This window comes from Anolis sagrei, chromosome 6 (assembly GCF_037176765.1).
Source record: "Anolis sagrei isolate rAnoSag1 chromosome 6, rAnoSag1.mat, whole genome shotgun sequence".
NCBI classification, from domain to species: Eukaryota; Metazoa; Chordata; class Lepidosauria; order Squamata; family Dactyloidae; genus Anolis; species Anolis sagrei.
In genome coordinates, this window is record NC_090026.1 from 17,741,762 (window position 1) to 17,767,522 (window position 25,761).

General features: G+C 45.1%; 1 protein-coding gene across 1 annotated transcript in view; it reads right to left on the reverse strand.

The window, feature by feature from the left end:
- Positions 1–1,612: 1,612 nt before the first annotated feature.
- The window catches only part of LOC132777821 (sacsin-like), a 34,270-nt gene continuing 10,121 nt past the window's right edge, over positions 1,613–25,761 (reverse strand). The window contains exons 3-8 of the mRNA XM_060780297.2: positions 24,926–25,013; positions 24,568–24,679; positions 21,529–21,675; positions 17,978–19,364; positions 15,502–15,590; positions 1,613–13,100 (exon numbers count right to left, since the gene is read on the reverse strand). Of these exons, the coding sequence (XP_060636280.2) occupies positions 2,341–13,100; positions 15,502–15,590; positions 17,978–19,364; positions 21,529–21,675; positions 24,568–24,679; positions 24,926–25,013 (12,583 nt within the window). The 3' untranslated portion in view covers positions 1,613–2,340. The remainder of the gene's footprint in view (positions 13,101–15,501; positions 15,591–17,977; positions 19,365–21,528; positions 21,676–24,567; positions 24,680–24,925; positions 25,014–25,761) is intronic.

A 25,761-nucleotide genomic window follows, 5' to 3' on the forward strand; every position in this document is an offset into this window, starting at 1 on the left:
AAAATGAAAAAGGAAAGGAAAAGATTTAGAAGAAACAAAAGAGAGAAAGGGAAGAAAAAAAAAAGAAAGGAGAAAAGGAAACAGAATGCACTCCTATAACTGCTCTTAAGGCAGTGTTTCTCATCTTAGGGGTTAGGACCCGGGGGGGAGGGTTGCAAGGGGGTGTCAGAGGGGTCACCAATGACCATCAGAAAACACAGTATTTTCTGTTGGTCATGGGGGGGTTCTGTGTGGGAAGTTTGCTCTTTGACTGTAGGTGAACTATAAATCACAGCAACTACAACTCCCAAAAGTCAAGGTCTATTTTTTCCAAACTCTACCACTGCTCACATTTGGGTATATTGGGTATGTGTGCTAAGTTTGGCCCAGATCGATCATTGTTTGAGTCCACAGTACTCTCTGGATGTAAGTGAACTGCAATTCCAAAACTCAAGGTCAGTGCCCACCAAACCTTCCAGTATTTTCTGTTGGTCATGGGAGTTCTGTGTCCTAAGTTTGGTTCAATTCCATCGTTAGTGGAGTTCAGAATGCTCTTTGATTGTAGGTGAACTATAAATCCCAGCAACTACAACTCCCAAATGACAAAATCAATCCATCCCCAACCTCACCAGTATTCAAATTCCAGCGGATCGGGTATTTGCGCCAAATTTGGTCCAGTGAAAAAAAATACATCCTTCATATCAGATATTTACATTACGATTAATAACAGTAGCAAAACTAGTTACGAAGTAGCAAAGAAAATAATTTTATAGTTGGGGGTCACCACCACATGAGGAACCGTATTTAGTGGTCATGGCATTATGAAGCTTGAGAACCACTGTCTTAAGGCAAAATAAATTACAGCCCTTTAAATGCTTAGAGTGCATTCAGGTTACATCCCTGGTCTTCTTTACAGTGCTGAACATGCCCAGATTTCTCAATCTTTCCTCACATGTTTTGCTCAACATTAGGTAGTTTGCTGACAAGGAAGAGCAGTTTGACAGTGGAAAATGATACCTTGGATTATGGCAGTCTATTTCTTTAGAAGTTTTTAAGCAGAGCCTAGATGGTCATCTGTCAAGAGTGCTTTGTGTGTTCCTGCATTGCAGAATGGGGTCTCTTCCAGTTTTGTGATTCTTATCAGCCTTGCTGCTCTGTTTTGCACCCACTCTATATACTTCTTAAAATGAGACACCTAAATGCAGTACTCCAAATGCAGCCTGATTGACACAAAACATAGTGTGGCGATTACTTTCTTTTCTTGGAAACGATGTCTGTTAATGCAAGCCAAACATTATGTGCCTTCTTTGCTGAAGCATCGCACTGCTGGATCATATTCTGCTTATGATCTACTATTTGCTCATTTAGATTCAATAAATGACTAGGGAGGAAAAGGAAGCAAGCAACATACCCCCACCCACCCCACCCCAAAGACATTGGGGGCTTGGAGCAATTGCATCACGGATCATCTGGCTCTAGATATGTACACTTTGAAATAGTGCTTGCTGCTGGTGTTTCCAGTTAATTTTTTAAATTCATATCAATTAACTTTAAAGATGAAAGTCCGAAAGGAAACCCCAGCCGTAATCTCTGCACATACTCGAACAACATTTTGAAAAGCCTTGTGGAAAGATAGGTCTTTTGGTATTTATTACACATACAAAAGGAAGATCAAACTCTTATGCAGGGTAAGTAGAGTGAACAAGTACAGTTCAGACACAGGGAACAGAATCCATATTTGGATCAAAGACTAAGAGGCAACGTTATGATGATCTGGTTAAATATATCAGCTGCGAAATGTGGGGTTGAGGACCAACAACCTGAACAAATTATGGACAAAATGAATACAAAATAAGACAGAAGTGTAATTATCTTCAGGGAGTCACTGTCTCAGTTTAGTATAGTGCTCATTTCCCTTTGTACCCTGTGGCTTCAACAACAGAAAAGTGTAACTAGCCTCATTGTTTACATGCAGTACAGACTCCGTGTCTGTTCTCAAGAATGATCTAGTCCCACTTTTACTGTTGTAACTGACTGCTCCCTCCATAGCCAGCATTTTGTTCTAATATGCATTTCCTCAAAATGCTAAAATTAGCACGGATCAAGAGTTTTTGAGAGGTTCAGTGACTGCATATGCTTTTCCATCTTAGGAAAAGCATGCTCCAACAAGACCCTATTTACCTATTTAAAAAGAAAAGCTTTGAGGGGGAATGTCAAATCCTCAATAGTCCAGAAAGAACAAAGAGTTAAATATAATTCCAGGTTAGCAAAGTTTTGTCCTTGGGTTTTTGTGACAAATACTGCTACGTTAATCTGCCACTCTCAGCCTGAGTCTTTTAAAGCAAGGATCCTCATGTCTCATTACTGGCCAAGCCACTTCTTCACGGTGTTCAGGATTTTGCGAGCTGACAGCAACACATCCTTCTCTTTGCATGCCTCGAAGGCCTCATTGGGAATGGTGGGCAAATCGTGATAGCTGGGATACTGGGTTGTCTTGTCATCCACACCATGATCCCGAAGCTCATCGATCTGGTCAGGGAGCTCTTCCAACTCATCACCCCAGGATGCCACCTTATTAGCCAGCATGGCAAGAGACTGGCTCTTGTCAAATTTTCCTCCCTCGCTGTACACAACTGCTGTCAGGGCTTTCTCCACTGCCCGGTATGTCATGTATAGCAGCCATTCAGTACTGCCATTCCCAGCAACTCCAGCCGCTGCCTTCAGATCACACTCTGCTTGCCGTAGCCAGCGCTTGGCTTCTTCCCCACAGAGGCGTCTTGATTGATATTTTGATTGACTCTGATGGAATGACCAGAAGTTATAGTTGTAATCTCCACCTCCTCCTCCTCCTCCTCCTCCTCCTCCTCTTCTTCCTCCTCCTTTGCCCCATCTCTGCTTGGTGAACTCCTGGCGGCTGCGGTGATGCCTATGAGCTTGCTCATTCCATTCAGACCAACACTGAGAGAAGTTTTTCTTATTGGAATTACTACCACCGGGCTTATACTTGTTCTCCATTTCCTGGATCTTTTCCTTGAGGTATTTGAAGATTTCATTGGCTAACTCCTCCTGACCTACATTTTTGTCTGGGTGATAGCAAAGATAGAGCCTTCTGACAGCCTTCTTCTTCTCTTCCACCGACAGACACCAAATTTCAGCTAGATGGGCATCCACTTCTTTCTTCACCTCACTCAGCGGACGTTGGTACCAAAAACTATCTGCATCTAGGCTTGCAGTGCTGCCAGCACTGGGGCAATTTTCTGCAAGGACCAAAGATTTATTCAGATCATTCACTTGCTTATTCCTTCGGAAATGATAAATGTCATAGGTACTGACAGTAGCTTTCCTCCCTCGTCCCAGGTCAACACGGTACATGCGGATGTGGCCACCACCACTCTGCTGCAGCCCAAGGGCTTCAAGGACCACAGCATAAAGATAACGTTCTTTCAGCTGGGAAGAGTCCAGATAACCCACGTAATCTCCTGGCACAAAGGTATGGACGATGTTCATTTCCAAGCTGTCATACCATTCCTCGGGGATTTCCTCTCCGGCAGGCGGCAGGTTCCAAGCAGATTGGTAGGTAGGCTGATGCAGAGGTACTTGGTTGTCCTTCAGCACTTCCGCAATCTCCTGTGGCTCTTGGCAAACCAAAATCTTCATGAGGACTGTCATCACAGCATTACTTTGGAGTCTTTCTCCCAGCAGCCTATTCACTTCTTTGGCTAGGATGTCAGCAAAATGTACAATCTTAGGTTGCTCCAGTCTGTCCTGGTGCTTAAGATAAACTTGACACCTGTCGTTTGGTAGCATCACAGCATGTGCCACTTTGTCACGCTGGGTTCCCTCCAGAGGCTGGGAGTTGTGCACCCTGATGGTGCACACCTTTTCATAACAAACTACTTCTAGTTGCTCTGGTGAGAAGCATTTATCCCATACACCCTGTATCTCCTCTGTTTCTACTGGGGTCTCTGGGTCTTGCCATTGCAGCAGTGCAACAAAGGCCCACTGGAACTCATGAGAAATGAGAAGTTCTTTCAGGGAACTGCGGGACTCACAGTGTTCTCCATAGTGGCACAGTTTCAAAGAGGACTCTTCCAGCTGCTCTTGAGTGATGTCAGATAAGTTCTTGGGGCGCAACGCCTCAGGCAGCAAGCGCAGGAGTCTCCATTGCTTACATTTGTCATAAAGGGAAAAATCCTTCAGAATATGAAAATTCTTCTGCAGTGCTTCAGATTCTTGGTTAGACATGTACAAACTAAAGACGAGGGTATTTGATGGGTACAGCTTCCCATCAATACAAGGCAGATACAGTTCTTTCAGCTCTGTGAAATTCACTGGCTTCTTTGTTTCATCTAAGAGCTGGAAGAGGAGCTCAGTGGCTTTCAGTATGGTTTTAGTAAGATTGGGCTGAAGCTGTTTTCGTTCTGCCGTCTCCTCATGAATTTGGGCCAAAACATTAGCATAATGATAGATGCTTGGGTCAGTCTGAACACCAAATTTCTCAAATAGATCGACATAGCTCCCTAGCTTTGTAGGTAGTTTGTAGAGATAAGGCCTGAAGTCATCGGGATATTTTAACAAGACCACCACATTTTGGGCCTCAGCTATTTCTTCATTATCCACCAGTACTACAGGGAGTCCCTTTAGGCAGTCAGCATCTATTTCTTTCTCTTCAGACAAGAATCGATACATCTCCTTTAGGACCTTTGCACGGGTTGCTCTGGTTTCAGGAGTGATACAGGATGCCTGGCATACATTGCTCAGATTTGCTAAGACCAATTGGGCAGGCAGGGTACACAACACCCCCAGTCGTTTCAGAGTATCTTTTCCATCTTTTCTAATATAATCAGTCCAAGGCAAAGCAACCGCTGAAGTCCAAAACAATTCTACGCTGCGTGAAGTGTAGAGAGAATCTTTGGGTGCCACTGGGGCACTGCAAGGAACATATGGTGGGTGAAGGCAACATAGATCATCAGAGATGGACCGTGATGCTAGAAAATGGATCTTGGATACTTTATTCAGGAAGGCATCTGACAGAGTTTCATTTGACCTGGAAAGCAGGTGTTTCCAAAGTGCTTTTCTTCTTTTGGGAAGGTTATTGGATGTAGCACCTTCCCTCCGTGCTTCTCTTTCAACTTTGGCAGCGCACTCAAGGAAGTCCTCTTCAGTGATCACCTTCTGCAAGCCCACATCACATAAGAATCGTTTCACCTCATATTTGGACAGCCCCACAGATTCATAGAATTTCCCTGGTACAAACCGAGAGCTCAACCCCAGCTCCTCGAAAAGTACCTCATCTTCATCATAGAAGTAGGATGCAGGATGCAGCTCATTCTCCATGTCCCGGATGAAGGCAATAGACTGAAACTTTGACACAATGACTGCTTTCTTAGCCCCATACTCTTGAGAATAATGATTCTTGATTATGAGAAGTAATTTCACTGCCTGTAGTACACGGGCTTCAGGAAGACAGGGCAACTGAGGCAGAAGTTGCTGAACAAATTGCTGCAAGTCATTCATGACATCAATACCCAAGAGCTTACTGAGAGAGCGGTTGACCCAATTGTCACAGAGGAAAAGAGTCTTCCTATCTACTTCATAAAGCTCCTTGAAGGTTTTAGACTCCTTTGAAATCTTTGACTCCAGGCGATACACATTGTCATATAAAGTCAGTGAAACATACTTTCCTTGATGAGTCTGAAACACAGGCAAGGCTTTCAACTTTCCAAGCAACTTATGGTCTCCTTCTATCTCCTTCAGATTGTCGATCAGAAAGTTCAAGAGTGTATAAAAGTCCCATGATTTGAGCTTATCCCAACAGAGGCTACTATGAGCAGACAGTTGTGTCAGCACAACAGCAGGACTCTTCGTCTTCAACAGACGTGGCCAGATGCAGGTTATGGTGAGTTTTGGAGGCAGCAAGGAGGAGTCTAGCATGGTAAAACCCAGCTTGTAAAGGATTTTAGAAACTTCACTTGAATCATCCCTCACAATGGTGTCAAGGCCATCAAGAGGAACGAGGCGCCTACTACAGCCACACACTGGGAGCACAGCACAGCCTTTAAAGAGGGAAAGTAGCTCTGCAAATGCCTGGTTCATCTCGTCCTCAGACTTATAGATCTCTGTCTCAAAGAAATTCCACATCTCACGTAGCCAATTGTTGCGCTGAGTGTCATTGGCCCAGTCATCCAGTGCCAGCATCTCCTGAATGTAATCCACTGATTCAGAGAGAGTAAAATTCTTCATGAATTCCATCTTTATTAACTGCTGTGCCTCTGTAATGAAGTGAGCAAAGAAACGATCTTGGTGATATGGGAAAAGATCGGAAAATCTACTCTGGTACACAGGCTCCTCTCGACTAAAGCACCTCAGCATATCGTCCTTTGTCACCAGTAAAGGGAGACCTTCCACGCAGCTGATATCCTCAAGAGAAAGCTCACTAAGGCAGAAATCCAGGAGAACACAGCAATTGAAAGTTGTCTTCATGGGTGTTTCTTTGATGGGGCATGGCAGGGAGAGATCAGGTAGATTCTTAAGGAAGTGGCAGACAGAAGGGGGATCAAGGGTTAGGACATCCACTTTGGCCTTGAGAAATTCAGAATGGATCCCCTGCAGATGCACAAAAGCAGGAACTAACTGCATGCCTAGATTCTGGAGAGTCTTCTCAAGCCAATCATCAGTTATCTCATGCTGCAAGAAATAGGGGTCTCTAATTGGATGGCCCAGTTTGGGTGTGCTCCAGTCCACAATTACTTCTGTTTTAACGTTATGCACATAATTAATCTGTTTCTGGTACACCGGTACCAATGGAAGATGCTCCTCATATGCCAGTTCATAAACACGAGTCACCAACTCCTGCCAAGGTGGGGAGACGTCCTCTGTCACACGTGGAAAATACCACAAATATTTGGAATCCAGCTCTTCGCTACATGAAGTTAGAGAGTCAAACTTTAAAGGTGTGCTCCCCAGTGCCTGGCACAGCTCCTCAAGCAGCTGGCAATACAAAGGAGCCACTAGGGACCGCAGCAACAAGCGATTCCATGCTGCGCTGGCGTTGCCTTGGCCGTCATCTTTCCTCAAGTCACGCCGAGATGAGTCCACCTCAAAGTTCCCATTGATGTGGATTGGGAGGCCTGTAGTCACTGGTAGAGGAAGTGTGCAGAAGGCCCTGCCAGGTGGTTGTCCATTAAGACAGGCAGCCACACCACCATGTGGCAGCAATGTGCTCTCTACAATGTCTGTGGTCTCTACACCAATCTGTCTGCCAACCAGCCAGTTGCTGGGAGCATTGGAGAAACTACTTTCCACCTTCATTTTGTAGAAGACTCTTTGGGGTCTGCCCTCATCCATGCTCCCTGCTGCAGCTGCCTGCTTGAGATGTTCTTGGTACTCCAACCTTTCAGGCTCACCACCTTCTGTCTTTACCCGCAGCACTTCCTTTGGTGTTCCTCCTGTCTTGCTTATCACAGAGAAAACAATAGAGCGAACATGATTCAGGAACATCACAAGACAGTCTGCTTCTTTTTTAAGAGCCTCCATCATGTTTTCCATGTCTTCTTCAGACACAGGGGTCTTCCAAATAGGGGAAGTGACTGCATTTGCAAGAGTACGCAGGGGTAATCGGAAAACCGTGCCACGTTGCAGGTCAAACATATCAGGCAAAAAGGCATTATAAATATCCAAAAAGGCATCTTTGAAATCTTTAGTGAGGCTGTACTTTCCACCAGGAGAGATGTCATCTGAATCAGGGAGGTAGCGCAATGTAGGGTCGAAAACACACAGAGCACTGTCACCTGTTATAAAAGCAGGACAATCTGTCAAGTGGAAAACTGTATTGAAGCCCAGCCCATATTTGCCCGTAGCATCCCGCCTTCTGCCTTTCCCTCCAGAGCCTAAGCGCTGGATCCCTTCCAAGTCGCTCATCTCAAAGGTGCGGTCGTTATAGATGCAAAGTGCTGGGCCTTGAAGAACATGCCATTCATCACTAAAAGAGCGCTCTGTCGGGTGTTGACGCTGGTCCCAAACCAAGTGGACAACACTTGCACCAGCATCATCTGCATTCTGCAGCAACTCCTTCAGCACATCCTGGGAGGAGGAGTAGTCCCGGAGGATGTTGGACAACCGGGTGCAGAGATCTTCCTTGGCTCCAAAATCTGTGGCCCAGAGAGAGAGACCCTCGATCCGCCGGCGTGATAAAATGCGACGCTTTGTGGTGGGGATGCCACACCGTGTAGCAATTTCTCGTGGAATCATGGTATGGCAGAGAAGCATCCCATTCTCACATGGCAGCCATGGCGTGTCATCAAAGAGCAGCTTGGTTAGTGGATGTAGGACTTTGCCTTGGTCTGGGAAAAAGATGCCCTGGGCCCGATAAGAGTCCAGCTCTTGACCCTCTGGCAAGGCTTCCATTAACCCTATGGTGATCAGCCGAATCACAAGACCCAGATGCCCTTTGGGAAGGGGCTGTCCATCTGCACTCTTGGCCAAGTCTTGCAAAACAGTGGCATAGTCTTCTACGCGAAAAGCATCTTGCAGTCCCACCCACTTCCACAGCTGCTTATGCTGTTTATACTCCTCAGGCAGATGGAAGAGGTATGGAGCACCATCAAAAGGTAGGTTGTAGGCCACCTTGTACACAGACACAAAATGGGTGCCCACCAGAACAAAGGGGAAGGTTAGTGCCTTCTGGGATACCTCCATCCTGCATGAAGGGTTTTCCTGGACCATTTTATCCAGAAATGCATAGCATTTCATTGCTATTGTGCTTAGCATGGTCCTGTTCATGGCATTAGAGCAATGTGAAACGGCTTCCAATTGCTTTAGCACTGTAGCCACTGGAGGCTGGCGATTCAATCCTAGGAATTCCTTCAGTTCATTTGAGATCTTAAAACCTTTACCAAGAGCCTCCTTGTCTAGGACTGGCTTAGTCAAGCCCACCACTGCTTGTAGCTTGTGGTGGTAAATTTCTCTGGGACAGCAGAGTTTCTTGACATTACCAGGACATACTGCTGGCAAAAAAGGGATTTCTCTAAAAACAGCCTGGGTTGTATTGTTGAAGCTTTCCTGGACATGTTTATTAAGGAGGTTCAGGATACAACGGATTCGCTTGCAGGCCTCTTCTTGGTCATGATGCCACAAAGCAGCCACAGTTTTGGCTCTGTCTATTAGTTCTTCGATAGCCACCCTATCTTTGATCATACCAAGATGCTCCAAGCGCAACAGTCTCTGTGGCTGCACAAACTGTTCACCCATGGGGAAACGGCCATCTTCAGGGGTGTAAAGAGGTGCCACAGGGCCCCCTGGGTGAACAAGTCCCTTAATATTTTTCAGCAGTGCCTTGGGAGTGGTGGGAATGCAAGGCAGGGAGGTCAGAATCTTATCCACAGTGGCATCATTCATATCCAGAGCACGAAGAAGCAGGGCATCACGATCAGGTGCCTCTAGCTGAGCAAGGTTGGGCAAAACAAGCTCCCGGAGGAATCTTGCCCAGGTGTAGGTGTTTGGCAAGAGGACATCTGCTTGGGTACATGCTTCAAAATTTGTCTCCACCCAACTTGGAAGAGACACTGCAATCTGAGGTTCTGGCAAGAGTAAAGGGAAGATCCTGGCAGCTATAGGACTCAATTGCTTCTCACAAATAACGTCGGCAGCCAGAATACAGGCATGCCGGGCTGGGCACCACTTCTTTCCATCAGAAAACAGAACTGGCTGCTCCCCATCAATACCATTAATTAATGCTTGGTAGAAGGCCTTGGCTGCTTCACTGAAAGGATGCTTGGCACTGCGGACATCAGGCCAGAAAGTGTAGTACTTGTAATCCTCCAATAATCCTTCTTTGTACAAGTCCCGAAGTTGAGACAATGCTCCAAGCCAGGCCCCCAGCACAGAATCCCTCAAGAGTGCCCTGTTCCACTTGCCCTTCTCTGTGGCATCCCAAAGTCCTTTGCGATTGCTAAGTACAGCAAAGGCTGCTGTGAGGTGCAGCGGGAGCCCACTTTCAATAGGAAGAGGGAGAAAGCAGAAGGCTCGGCCCTGAAACCCATGTACACCTGGGACCCATCGTCCACCAGCAGTGGCAGGGCAGAGAGGCAAGGCCACAGCAGCAATTGGAGGTGAAAAATGGAGCCCCTCTTTTCCTCCCTGTTCAAAAAGCTCCTGGGCTTCGGCTTTAGCTGAGCACGAGTGCAGCAGGTAATAGCTGGTAACACCTTCTGATTCCCAGGTTGCTGTCAATCGCACAATATTGAGGTTTCCCATCCCATCAAGCTTTTCCCTCTTCACTGTGGCTAAAGGCTGGGCATTTTCTGGAGAACTGGAACCACTGGGGAGGTGGGTTAGCGACACCTCCTGCACCTTCCGCAGGAAGATCAATAGGTGCTGGTACATTTCCCGGAAGCCAGCTTGCAGTGCTCTGATTCGTCTGGGTCCAAAAGGCTCAGGGCAGATCTGAGAATCTTTTGCCTCCTGCTCAGTGCGGAAGGGCAGGCGGAGGAGCGTGCCCGAGTAATCCTCCCCAGGTCGGCAGCCAAAAATGCCTCCAAAGGGTCGAAATTGTTCAGGGAACATTGTAGCGACATGTGGGGTCAAAGTCAACCGGATGCCTGGATTAGCAGGGCTGCGGATATGCTTCTGGAGGTGGGTGACATTAGGGTCAAAGATGAGCATGGTATGGCCGCTGAGTAGAGAGGGAATGTCTGTGATGTGGTAGACTGTGCAGAATCCCAGCCCAAAGCTGCCGATCTTATCATCCTGGCGTTCCTTAGTGGCAGCACCTAGCTGGACGATGTTGGTAAAATCTGCCTTGCTGAACAGCGCATCATTCTGGGCCCAAAGTGCTGGGCCCTGGCAGGCAGCCATACCAGGGTCCAGGAGTCCTTCTGTGGTGCCATTATGCTGACGGACATCCACTAAGAAGCGGCAGGTCTGGGCACCAGCATCCTCCGCGTTCTGCAGGAGCTCCTGGAAAACATCAGCATCTTGGCTGTACTCGCGAAGGATGTTACGGATCCGGAGGGTAACTGGCTCTGAAGGGCCCCAGGCTTCAAAAAGCTCTAAGCCTGACAACCGTTTACTCAGCATCTCTATGCCCAGAAAAGCAGCTGTGGCAGAGGAGACCAGCTCATGTACCAAAAGAGGTGGGTCTCCATCAAGTTCGACAAGCCTGGCCCTATCCATATCACAGTACAGCACTGAGCTTATAGGGCGAAGAGCAAAGCCAGCCAATTCTGGAATCCGCACAGGGACAGGCATTTCTCCCTCTCCACGGTGATCCTGAGCACAGAGCCAATCTAATGCAGCGGTCACAAGGAGCAGTTCTGCTTGCGTGCCACCTTGTGGCTGGGCATTTATCTGATCTGCCAAGTTGTGAAGAGCCTGGCATACATCTTCCGGTGTGGGAGACTGACGGACACCCCATGCCACAAAGAGCCGGCTATTCTGCTGGAATTCTGGGGGCACTTGTGGTATCAAGTCCTTGAGGTCCAAGCCATTTGGGTAGGACAGCACTGCTTCCTCAGGCAATGAAAAGCCCCTGCCATTCCACACTGAAGGGACTGTAGGTGGTGTCTTGAAATCACTCAGGTGCTGCTGCATGTGTCGATAGATGCTATGCAACGTTGTCGTTAATTCTTGGGTATTGGTGGGACAGTAGGCTTGTGTAAGGCAAACAAGATTCTCCATCACCTTCTCTGACGCAGGTGGGTGATCCAGACCCAATTTTGATGCAGCTTGTGGGCAAAAAGCATTTGTCAGCCCCATGACCAGCCCCACAAGAGGTGCATATTGCTCTGAGCAGAGTGATTCAGGTGCCCAAAAGCGTCCAGCTGCCACAAGTTTGGAGGAATTAATGGCAGGAACCCAAAGCAGAGACCGCAGCTCTTTCAGTTCCCGGCAAGACAATTTTGACAGTAGAGGGGTCTCATTGCAGACCTGGATGAGTGCCTGCGATTTGGCATCAGCAACAACTTCCTCCTGGAGCTGACTCACTTCCTTTGCAGCCAATAATGCATCAGCCGGAGATATGGAGCTCAGGTCAGATTTCAGTCCCAGGTTGCGAAGTATTCGTAATACTGCTGGCTCCAGAAAAGGCCCTGCAGGGAACTTGGAAGATCTTAATAAGGCCCGCAAAGTGTGGTTCTGGGGATCATAGAGATCAGTGGGCCGACCCAATCCTCCCGACTCGCAATCCACAAAGGGAAGGTCACGGCACAAAGCCTGTAGCTCTCGACTCTGGCTGAAGAGAGAGTCCCCATTGTGCAGCACCCATAGCATGAATCTCTTGGCATCCTGTGCCCGACTGGCATATGCCCCCTTCCCCATAGCTTTGACACATAACAGGCACAGATCTGGAGTATCAAGGAGGCTTCCCTGGATTTGGATGATCAGCCGGCGTTCAGCTTCACTACGACATAATAGCACAGGCTCTGGTGTCAACAGATCTGTCGGCACTGATGGAACCAAGTGTTTTTCTAATGCCAAGTAGCCTCGGGCTGGCACCAAGCCAGGTGAGGAAGGTGGAAGGAGGGAAGGCATCTTGAAGAATAGGGGCAGTTCCTTTAGAACTTCAATTTCTTTTTGGGAGAGGGATGCAGCTGTTGAAAGAAAAGCACTCAGGCTCTGAATCTGCCATTCAGGAAGGAATGCCAAGCAGCTAGTCACAGATGCCACCCCCAGATGGGCAAAAACCTTCAGGACACTACTTGGTGTGGGTTCTAGGATATATTCTCTCAGCTGCTGGTGGCACCAGTCCGGTTTCCAGGTCTTGATCACGGTACATCCCAGCGCCTCCAAAATCCCAGACACTTCATTTGGCAAGCTATGCCCATTGTGGCTCTGGAACAGAAGGGTGGACTGAGGCAAAAGCCGTGCCAGCTTGATGACATTGTCGGAAGCGTGCAGAGGAGTCAATGGTATCAATGGGCATTCCCTGAAGGGTGCCAGGGAGGGTGTATGGCGACTCAGGAAGCTCCAGAAAGCAGTAAGCCACTCAAGAGGGGGTTGTGAGTACTCCTTTGGGCACCAAGACACAGGAGACGATGAGCTGCTGAACCAATGTTTGGGAAGAGATTCACGGAGGTTCTGCTCAATGATGTTTTGATTCAAGGACAGCAGGTTCTGGAAAATTCCTAGTGATGTGAAACAGAAAGAGAAAATGAAGAACAGATGGTTAAAATGAGAAGCTTTATCTAGTCACAGTGCCCACTGCCGAACTCTCTATCTGTACTGGTGTAACAAATGAAGTACGACTAACATACTTATTCACATGAGACAAAGGAATCACAAAGAAGGTCATAAATGAAAGCACAAAATCAGAAGTTACTGAATAAAGTGTAACTTCAACAATACTTATGGCAACTACAATGGATCCCTTCTGCAATGTATTGCAAATGTATTTAAGAATTTGTGGCAGATCCTTCATGTTGATCCTTATAGCAAAAGGTGGAGAATGTGAGTGTAATGGATTTAGAAAGATCTACCATAAATTATATCAGGCCACATCCAACCTTCTTCAAGTCTCCACTAGTTTGTTTGTTTGTTTGTTTTTGGTCATGTCAGGAGTGACTTGAGAAACTGCAAGCTGCTTCTGGTGTGAGAGAATTGGCCATCTGCAAGGACGTTGCCCAGGGGACGCCCGAATGATTTGATGCTTTTATCATCCTAACTTATATGATTATGTTTGCTTACTGGATTGTATATGTATGTTTTGGTATGCAGCTTTCTCTTTATGTTTCTTGAGGTTGTGGGAGGGGCTGCAGATCACATTATCAGATCTGGGACTGCTCAAAGCTTAGACTCCATCTTAGACTTCTGACTCCATTGGAGCACAGACTCCATGAGACGCTTTAGACTTTGAACTGTTAAGATCATAAGAAAGATGCCCTGTGTTCCCTGCACAGAGAAACTACTTCAAAACCTATCTGTAACTGGATTGACAAGTTATGTATCTGTATGCTAAATATATGAAGGTTGTGAGTAAACCAGATATTTTACTTTTAACAAAGTCTATTTTATATTTGTCTCTTGAGAGCATGATATAGAAACAAGATATTTTATGGGAGAGTAGATGTTTTGGGGCACTTGGGTGTGATCCTGGATTCATCGCTGAGCCTGGAACCTCATGTTTCAGTGGTAACCAGGGGAGCATTTGCACAGTTAAACTTTGTGCGCCAGCTGCGCCCGTACCTTGGGAAGTCTGACTTGGTCACAGTAGTCCGTGCTCTGGTTACATCCCGTATAGACTACTGCAACGCTCTCTACGTGGGGTTGCCTTTGAAGACAGTCCGGAAGCTTCAACTAGTCCAACGAACAGCAGCCATGTTGCTAACAGGAGTGGCGCTCAGGGAGCATACAACCCCCTTGTTGCGCCAGCTCCACTGGCTGCCGGTTTGCTACCAGGCCCAATTCAAAGTGCTGGCTTTGGCTTATAAAGCCCTAAATGGTTCTGGCCCAGCTTACCTGTCCGAATGTATCTCCCCTTACGAACCATCGAGGACTCTAAGATCGTCTGGGGAGGCCCTGCTCTTGGTCCCACCTTCGTCTCAAGTACTTTTGGCGGGGACGACAGACAGGGCCTTCTCCGTGGTGGCCCCTCGGCTATGGAACACCTTCCCTAGGGAAATTAGATCTGCTCCCTCCCTTTTAACATTTCGGAAGCAAGTTAAAACATGGCTGTTCGAGCAGGCATTTACAAATGCAGAGTAGCTAATATAGGAAATCGAACGATTTGACAATGGAACTGGACAATGCTTGATAATAATGAGACACTAATGATGTTGTTTTTATTGCTTTCATGGTGTTTTATATTGTTTAATGCTTTAATCTGTATTATGTTTTTATATGTACTGATTTGTTGGAAACCGCCTTGAGTCGCCGACTGGCTGAGAAAGGCGGTATACAAATACAGTAAATAAATAAATAAAAGAACACTTCTAAAGAACTGCTATATTTTATGCATTGGAATAATCTCTGTTCTTAACAGATCAGTGACAGCCAGGTAATTATTCTAACAACTAGAAAACCAAATTGCCTTGCATAAGTACATGTGGGCATATATCACTCAAGAGAAGATTTTACTCAAACGAGTTCTTTGGAAGATCATACTTTTACAAAAGCTTATGATTTTCAAATGGTTGTGAATGCCATCGTAAGCTTCTGGATTTCCAAAAGCTTATGATTTCTAAAAGATCATACATTTCCAAAAAATGCTCTATGGAAACGATGGGAGTTTCAATTCCATAAAGGGAAAGCACCAGGTTGGAAAAGTTTGACCATAGTTTAAATTGCCACTTTATTTTGAATGTCACCTGTTGACTCACAAAACTAAACTCACAAGGTTGTTGGGAAGATAAGATGTCGATGTGAAGAATTCTGAATAGAATAAAAGCGGACAAGGTTACTATCTACTATCTCTCCAGGCTTTTTCTTCTTCCTTTCCTGATGCCCCAATCCAAACCTGAGTTGCTACCAGTTCTAGGGAGGTCTTGACCCAATGTTCAAAACACAGATTGGAAAATAATCCTGACTCACCATTTTTTGCGATTGCCTTTAAATGTTCCAGCAATCCTGGATTTAGATTCTGGGGGAGAAACCGATGAGCCAAGCCAGGCAACAGAACCCTACAAATCCAGGAGGAAGAAACCACAAATAAACAAAGAAAGCCAAACAGGACAACAAAGATACCAGGCATACAATGGGACAGATTTGTCTTTAAGGTATCAACTTCACTGATGAGACAAAACAATGGAGACAAAACAATACTACATAGCCTTCGTCAGTGTAGTGAGTATTCAGGCGTACTGTCTATCACTCCATGTACTGCCTATCACTCCAATCACCCAAGAATTATAGTCCTACTTAACAGAAAGTGTGGGGAAACCTGTTGTCTCCCAATATTTTTCAAAGAACAGTGCTTGGCTAAGCTGTTATTAAGTGAGGACACCCCAGTCTATTGTTTCTGACAATTTTTTAATTGATCTGTTTCTTCTTTTTTATAGTGTCTATGCTGAAGCAGTAAGAAAATGGATCAGTATCACATTGTAGGGCAGTGATTCTCAGCCTGGGGGTTGGGACCCCTGGAGGGGTCACGAAGGGGTGTCAGAGGGGTCGCCAAAGACCATCAGAAAACACAGTATTTTCTGTTGGTCATGGGGGTTCTGTGTAGAAAGTTTGGCCCAATTCTATCATTGGTGGGGTTCAGAATCCTCTTTGATTGTAGGTGAACTATAAATCCCAGCAACTACAGCTCCCAAATGTCAAGCTCTATTTCTCCTAAACTCCACCAGTGTTCACATTTGGAAATATTGAGGATCTGTGCCAAGTTTGGTCCAGATCCATCATTGTTTGAGTCCTTAGTGCTCTCTGGATTTAGGTGAGCTACAACTCCAAAACTCAAGGTCAATGCCCACCAAAACCTTCTCGTATTTTCTGTTGGTCATGGGAGTTCTGTGTGCCAACTTTAGTTCAATTCCATCATTGGTGTTCAGAATGCTCTGTGATTGTAGGCGAACTATAAATCCCATCAACTACAACTCCCAAATGGCAACATTAATACACCCCCCCACCCCACCCACCCCCCCGCAAACTCACCAGGTATTTGTGCCACATTTGGTCCAGTAAATGTAAATACAGTAGCAAAATTACAGTTTTGAAGTAGCAATTAAAATAATTTTAAGGTTGGGGGTCACCACAACACGAGGAACTGTATTAAGGGGTCGTGGCATTAGGAAGGTTGAGAAACACTGTTGTAGGGGAAGAGGACTAAATTTCCATCATCCATGCACTCTTACTGAACAAACCCCATGGTTGCTACTTGGGAATGTTTAAAATGTGAAGTATGGGGGTGATTGCTCTGGGAATCTGTAGAGGATTGGTCCATGATTTTGGGAATTGCAGTTTACCCACATCCTTATGCATTTTCTAATTGGAGCATTCATAAAATACAAAAGCAAAGACTGAGGGGTTTTTTTTCTCTAGAAAATAGTGTAACATATGACCAAACTGATATTACCTAACAACCAAAAACAAACAATGTACTTTTCAAATAACCCATGCATCACTGGGTACCCAAGCTAAATAAAACAAAGAGTAGGCATGATATAAAAAAGTCCCAATGTAAGTTAAATCAATTGTATTACTCCAGACCCTAAGAAGTGAGAAACAATGCTTGAAAAAGTAAGCTGGCCGTTAGTTCTAGGATCTACAGCCCCAAAAGGTAATTTTTCCGAATCCTAAACGGGGCTGGATCCACACTGCCAAAAATGCAGTTTGAACTGCATTATATGGTCAGTATAGACACGCATAATGCAGTTTGTAGCAGAGTTGCTGGTTTTTAGTCTGGATCCAGGCCTGTAGCGAGGGGGGAGGGTTAGGGGTTCAACCCCCCCCAAAAAAATGTTTCAGATTTTTAAAAAAACCTGGTTTACTCATGAATTTTAACTGGTTAACCAAAATCCCATGCTAAGTCTATGAGATGCAAAAAATTAAGAGTACCTCCAGAACTGCAAGCACTATCTCAAGCAAATATTGACAATTTATTCACGCTGTCATTACTTGCAGCAACAGCTGGTGTAGTGAAGCAACCAAGTTGGGTGTGTGTGTGTTGAATGCTCTCATTAAGGAGGCCAGACTTGGTGGAGGTGGTTGACAGGGGCAGAGCTGCAGGCTATTGAAGGCTGCTCTGCCCCCTGCTGTGCTCTTTACTTCAGCATAGGCTAGGAGGCAGGTTTAAACCCCCCCCCCCCAAATTTCAACCCCTCCTGAAATTTTTTTCTAGCTACGGCCCTGTCTGGATCAGTAGAATGGCCCAAGGCGAGCAACATGATTTGGCAATAAGAGACAAGCATTTGGAAGTAAGAGACAGCATAGACCTATATAATGTGGTTTGAACAGCATCATATGGGTCTACAGTACACTGACCATATAATATAGTTCAAACTACATCATTTGGCAGTGTAGAAGCAGCCATTGTCACTTTGAGGTTCAAAAGTATGGAAAAGTTGCTCACCTGGGGAAACTCTGGTTCTCAACAAATACAGTCTCTCCAGACGCTCCAAAGCAAGTGAAGTGCCCATTAGTCATTGGTAGCAGTGGTAGACCATTCAGTTCTTGATAGCACTCATCTCCAACCACATATTCCAACAGCAGCTTTTTCTCCAACAGGGAGAGCTGACTCCAGATGTTGGTTGCTCTCCGCAGGGTCTCTCTCACAAACTTGGTGGTGGCCTCCTGCACTGTTGGCCCATTTCCGGCACCCAAGGCCAAGGCTCGTCGGACATGGACAGGGGCCTCAGCTAGCAGTGTCCCTGCCAAACTGAGGGCCTTCTCCACTGCCAAACCCATTGGTGTCTCTTTCACGTTCTCTGGCAAGAGGATGGCCTCCCGGGGATGGAGAAAGCGAGGGATTCCACCACCAACCCGCACCAACAGTTTCACGTCCATCAACTTCCGGCAGATCTCAGCTATCAAAGGCTTGTAGCGGAGTTGCTGGCTTTGGCCTGGGTCTGGCCAAGCTCCATAGGGGTCGCTGGAATGACCCACAGCCTGCAATGCCATTTGGCAATAAGAGGCAGGCAACATCTCCTCCATAAGCAAGTGGTTCCAACGGCCATCGGCCCCACGTGCTTGGGACCCCTCTTCAGACCACTGCACATGCCTGCGGTCATCTGTCAATTGGAAAGGGCCACTGATGTGTGCCGGCAAGCCTGTTAGGTTTTCTTCTGTGGCGGGAAGTGGTAGAACGCAACTGAGGCGCCCCACGCACTTCCCTTGTAAACAGTAAGCCAAAGACAATGTCGGACTAGAACTCACATTTTCAGCGAGAACCCACAGCTCTGGGTAAGCATCCCTTTTAGCTTCAGCTGTCAACACAAGCCACTCATTGCTGGTGGCTTGTTTGTCAACAGTAGTGCCATCTAAAGCAAGCTTTTTGATGTGGGCAGTTGTGTCCAATTTGGCACTGGTGGCATCTTCAACACGGCCCGGTCCGTTGAGTGGATTTGTGGTCGTCTCTGCTCTCAGGAGCTCAGTGATGGTGCCATCAGACCCAATGAGACCCAATGTCACTTTGCGGACATTTCTGAGGAAAAGCAAGCTAATGGGAGCGTCGTTCAAAAAAGCGAGAAGCAGCTCCCGCACTCGTTCTGTACTATACAAATTTTCTGAGATCTTTGAGGGACTCTGTCGCAATGGAAAGCGAAACAGGGTGCCCGGGAAGTAGCCCTCAGAAGTTGGGCAAGGCTTGCCAAGCGAGGCCAGTGAATCCCAAAATGGCTGGAACTGGTCAGTTGCATCTTCCCATTCGTCTACTTCCCAGCGTTCGCCACCATCTTCCAATGCTGTGGCTTGAGTGTCCAGTACAAGCAGATACTCACCAGACAATATAGATGGAAAATCTGAAGGAGAAGAAATTCACTTTAAAAGTTTATACACACACACTCCTCAGTTTTCCAGCACCCATGGGCATTTACTTCTGGTTGCTTGAGACTTACTATTAAAATGAAGAACGGAACCCCTTTATTGAATTCATTAAAAAAAACCAAGATAACCTCAGTAGGAGTTGTCGACTAAGAATACAAATTGTATACAGAATCATTGTGTACTGTTAACACATTCTACATTTAAGAGACTCTAGAGGCCTTAGATAATTGATACAGTAGTACTTTTTAATTTGAACAGAGATTATTGTAAACCTTGCAATTTAGGTATTTTACAACAACATAGATACACACACACAAATATATAATTGTTCTGAAGTGTTAAAGAGAGAAAACTATGACAATGTGACATAGTGAATTTTCATGTATACCACACAAATTTACTAACAAAAGGATTGAATTCCATGGATCTATATGGCAATAATTAGAATAACTACATCCAAAGAACTGGAAAAGAATGTTGAAAGAGTACCGGATATGAAATGATACGACTACAAGCCTTGACATCAGATGACAACAGACTGTATCTGCTTTGCTATAGAGGACATTTGGACTTGTTAAATTTTTAGATGATGTGTATAATAATATTTGTGTGGAAGAAATGGATGTAATAATTATAACAAATGTAATTTTTCTGTGCCCTCCCCCCCAAAAAATCCCCTTCCTCTTCTTTGGTGATATAACAGATAATGATATAACTCTGATTTATTTATTATTTTTATTATTTTATTTAGACCAGTTCTATCCCGCCCTTCTCCCCTCCGAGGGTGGACTCAGGGCGGCTAACACAGACAACAATTCAATGCCAACAGTATCAAAACAACAATATAAAACAGCAATGTAAAATCCATCACAAAACAATTAAACAACGATATTAATTAAAATTACATAATCACAGGTCATAAAGCCATTTCCAATTTTCAAACAATCCTATTGTCCGGGTTCAGTGCCTAAAGTGCTGCTGTGCCCACTAGCCAAAGGCCTGGCTCCAAAACCACGTCTTTAGTTTTTTCCTTAAAGTAAGGAGGGACTAATTTACTAACCAGAGCTCTACAATCTCTACCCTCCTTTTTACTTGTGTGTGTGTGTGTGAATAATGTTAGGGCATGTAAAAAAAAATCAGTTGGTGAGTGTGTTAACTGAAAATGCAAAGGATGAAACTGATTGCTTGGGCTACGCCCAAGAAGCCAGCTGAGCCAGGGGGGTTTGGTAACAGTTACATAATTAGATTTTAGCTGTGCAGGAGCTTACAGAGAGAGACAGTTCTTGCTTCACGAGCTGCTGGAAGAAGACCTTCCACATGGATACCTGAAGACCATTTGAATCTCTCTCAAAAGACATTGTGTGAGTCAATGCAACTGTTCACATGATTGGATATATGTTGCTCTGAATTACAAAGAAGAAACTCCTTCTTCTTTACTGATTATCTGTGTAGCAGATTTCTTTCTCTGGCAAGACAGTGTGTGGACTGATAAAACGTAAACTACGCATGATTTTCATTCTGCCACAAATAATACTAGGTGTTTTTATTTGTGCTTTTCTCCTATGCTCATATACATAACTAGTTTCTGTCCCACTCTCCCGTATGACCTACCAAATTGCTCAAAGACCCCATCTACACTGCCATACAATCCAATTTCTAAATGAAGTTTATCTGCATTCTGAAGGAGAAGAAATTCACTTTAAAAGTTTATACACATACACACACACACACTCCTCAGTTTTCCAGCACCCATGGGGATTTAGTTTCTGGTTGCTTGAGACTTACTATTAAAATGAAGAACGGAACCCAGTGTAAATGAAGTCTTACTTAGGGTGCATCTATACTGTAGAATTAATGCAGTTTGATATCACTTTAACTGCTACAGCTCAATACTATAGAATTATGAGGGATGTTGTCTCACAAGGTCTTTAGTCTGCTCCACCTAAAAAACTGCTGGTGTCTCATGAAACCACAACTTCGATGATTCCAAAGTACTGAGCCACTGCAGTTAAAGTGGTTTCAAACTGCATTTATTCTACCTTATAGATGCACCCATATATTGCTCCCCTTTTCTCACAGTGTGCCATGTGACTCTGAAGAAAAGTTGTCTCCTAAATGAAGGTGTAGATAGATTCTCACCTGTCATGTGGTAGACTGAATTGAAGCCCAAACCAAAGCGTCCAACTGTCATGGGGTCTTTCTTCTTGTGACTGATGCCTGGACTTTCAATCCCCTTCCAATCAGCCTCCGAAAATATGCCATTGTTATAAGCCAGAAGTGCAGGGCCTAAGAGAGAAAAATGTGAGCATGTCAAGATGACTCTATTTATATATGACTCTTTTTCATGCTTGTTTGCATTTCTCAAAAAAGCTACACAGGTGAATTTCAGCTGGTGAACTAGAGCTTAGGAAAGTAACTTCTTGCACACAAACTTCCTAAAGCTACCAATGGCAGATATTCTTGGGCCCCATCTACACTGCCATATAATCCAGTTTTAAACTGCATTATATGATCATATAATCCAGCCTAACTGCATCAAACTGGATCATGTGTGTCCACGCTGACAGTGCAGTTTCAAACTGGATTATATGGCAGTGTAGATGGGGCTTCAGTGAGATAACAATGCGAACCTTCCATGAATGAATGAATTGTAATGCTAATCATGAATTAGCATTACAAGACCAAATTAATTATGATTGCCCACGCCTACCAAAAACGTCCTTTAGTAGCCTATATGGGACAAACAGCAGGTCTTCCCATTAATATGGACACTAGGCTTGGGTGATCAAAAAAAAAAAAAGGTTCAAAACTCGTTTCGGATGTAGGAGGCGCTGGCGATTCGATTTTGAAATGATTTCCGAAATTTTCTTGAAAAAAAGATCGGAAATATCAGGAAACCCAATTTGCTTCATTAATGGAAGGTGCCCCTCCCTCCCTCCAGAACCATTAAAATCTCACATTTTCCCTTCCTTCCCTTGCGGGGAGCTGCGATGCAGAGGGACAAGGCGGGCGTGGCTAAGCACGGATTTTAAAACTAACCTCGCAGTTTCCCTTCCTTGGGTGGCAACGAACGGCGATGGATTGCAGAGGGACGAGGTGGCCGTGGGTAAGAACAGCTCTTCCTGAAGGCTACTGTGGGCGTGGCTTTCAGGAAGAGCTGCTCTTAGCCACGCCCACCTCGTCCCTCTTTGCATTGGCGGCTTTGCATGCCTGGCGATGCAAAGAGGGATGAGGTGGGCGTGGCTAAGAACAGCTTTTCCTGAAGGCCACGCCCCCAGTAGCCTTCAGGAAGAGCTGTTCTTACCCACGGCCACCTCGTCCCTCTTTGCATCGCCGGGCGTGCAAAGCCACATCCGAAAACAATTCCGAACAATGGGGAAGTTGTTTCAGTTCGGAATTGCTCCTCCCACTATTTTTGCATGGCTCGAAATTGGATCAAAAGGTAATTTAATCCGAATTAATTACGATTTTAGAAGCTTACGAACTAACTTACCCAAGCCTAATGGACACACACTGGACATCAAAGGCAGCCATATTCAAAAACCCATAGACAGCAGTTCTCAACCTGTGGGTCCCCAGATGTTTTGGCCTACAACTCCCAGAAATCACAGCCAGTTTACCAGCTGTTGGGATTTCTGGGAGTTTTTGGGTTGTTGTTGTTTTTGTTTTTTTGTTTTTTTTGTCATGTCAGGAGCGACTTGAGAAACTCCAAGTCACTTCTGGTGTGAGAGAACTGGCCATCTGCCCAAGGGACGCCCGGATGTTTTGATGTTTTATCATCCTTGTGGGAGGCTTCTCTCATGTTCCCGCATGAGGAGCTGGGGCTGATAGAGGGAGCTCATCCGCGCTCTCCCCAGATTTGAACCTGCAACCTGTTGGTCTTCAGTCCTGTCGGCACAGGGGCTTAACCCACTGCACCACTGGGGGCTCCATATTTCTGGGAGTTGAAGGCCAAAACAGCTGGGGACGCACAGGTTGAGAACCACTGCAAGAGTGAAATCTTTGAGGAATAGACTTGTACAGATATACTGAATTAACAGTTACTTTGAAAAGTTAGACTCTATCTACACTGCTATATAATCCAGTATCTGGTTCCAAATTATCTATTTTGAACTGGGTTATATGAATATATATGCCATATAATCCAGTTCAAAGCAGATAATCTGGATTTCATATGGCAGTGCAGATGGAGCCTTAGGGAGGAAGAGAATGAATAATCCTGGAATGATGATTGCTGTCCCTTTTATGAATCCATGTTAGAAAAAGGATTGGGAGAGACATGGTTGCTGCGTTGTCTACACCAAGGCCAATCTTTCCTAATCTAGAGGGATACAGCTACACTGTGGAATTAATGTGGTTTGGACACTACTTCAACTGCCATGGATCAATGCTCTAGAATCCTGGGGTTTTAGTTTGTTGAGGCCCCAACATCCTTTGTAGAGAAGGCTAAAGACCTTGTAAGACCACAACTCCTGGGATTCTACAGCATTGGATCACAGCAGTTTAAGTGGTGTCACACTACATTCATTCTACAGTGTAGATGTACCCATAGACATTGTGCTCGCTGATGTAAAGTGTCATTTTCTTAAGGCAACGTTTTTAAAAAATAACAATTCCAGCACAAATTAAAATTCATGCGTGTTTTAGCATGTTTACTTGAGAATCAATCATGGGCAAAAAAAAAGTAAAAAGGACTGGCACAACAAAGCAAGGAAGAGAGCCGAGACTGTCTAGAAGATTCTGGGAATTGAAATCTGAGCAAGTAATTTTCCTGAGCTCTGAAGTTCGATAACATCCCACAATAACACCAGCTCATTTTACATAACAAAGCAAGTAAAGAAAATGAGGGAACCCTGGTTTGACTCATGCACAGGCTGCTTGCATCGGGAGCCACTAAACAAACCACAAAGATTTGCTCTGTGCTTTCATTTACTGTCTTCAGGATACACACTGATTCTCATTGGTTTGTTTGTTTTACCAACAAAACAAGAAAGACATACTGAAGCCAAACTCTAAGGTTCTTTTCCTGTTTTTTTGGGATGGAAACAAACCAAAACAAGAGAGTATCCAAGCATTCTCCTTTCTAGCGGTAGATTTATCTCACTACCTGTCGTCTCAGCTCAGTTTGTAACTTCTAAGTTGGATGTTTGTAACTCGGGGACTGCCTATCCTCCGTACCTTGGGTGCTCTCCAGCCCCTCGGAAAAAAGGCGCTGCGTTCCAAAACTCCGGTCATCGTAGAATAAGATCACTTCCTCAGCTCCTGCATCATCAGCGTTTTGGATCAGTTCCTTTGGGAAGAAATGGTGTGAATACATAAGAATCAAGAGGAGCTCTGAGGGAAAAAGAATCCACAAAATCTCTCACAGATACAATTTTCTCAATTTGGTTCATCATGGAAAGAGAGATGGGAAGGGGTTTCTCAACTCTACCTACATTCAAATTTGTCTTCATCCAAATAACTCTTGTCTATGTCCATCTCAGAAACCCAGATATAAAAACATGTTGAACTCAATCCTTTTAAAACCAAAACTCACCTTTAAGATCTGACCCCCATCTGGGTATTTGCGAAGGATACCCTGCAAGTATTCAAGGACGGGAGGTGATCTCTGTCGGAAGCCCTTCCTGAAGAAAAGAGACAGGTAGGAAGTTTAATGGTTAGTGTTGCCCACGAAAGGGGGAGGATGTTGGAGCACACAAGAAATCAGTCACTGTGTGTGCGTCAACTGTAAAATAAGATGTATGAAGCTGATTGATCTGGCTACATCCAGGGAGATGGTTAAGCCTATTATTTATTTATTTACAATATTTATAGCCTTCCTTTCTCAGCCATACGGTGACTCAAGGCAGGTTGCAGATTGGCACAATTCAATGTCAGGCATTCATAGAAGTGCCATTAAAAACGATCAAAATTATAAAACATATATAAAAACCATTAAAGCATATAATCATTGGTGTCATCTTGTTAAAAATGTTATCCGGTAACATCGTCTGGCCATTCCATGTTCATCATTCATTGTTCCGTGCTATCTATTCTGCTGCATTCTCAAAAGCTTGCTCAAAGAGCCAGGTCCTTACTTTTTTTCGGAAAGTCAGGAGGGAGGGGGCCAATCTAATATCCCTGGGGAGGGAGTTCCATAGCCAGGGGGCCATCACCGAGAAGGCCCTGTCCTTCATCTCTGCCAATGGTACTTGCGAGGCAGAGAGGTTCGAGAGCAGGGCCTCCCTAGATGATCTTAAGCTCCTAGATAGTTCATAGGAGGAGATACGTTCAGACAGGTAAGCTGGGCTGGAATTATTTAGGGCTTTATAGGCTAAAGCCAGCACTTTGAATTGTGCTCAGTAGCAAACTGGCAGCCAGTGGAGCTGACGC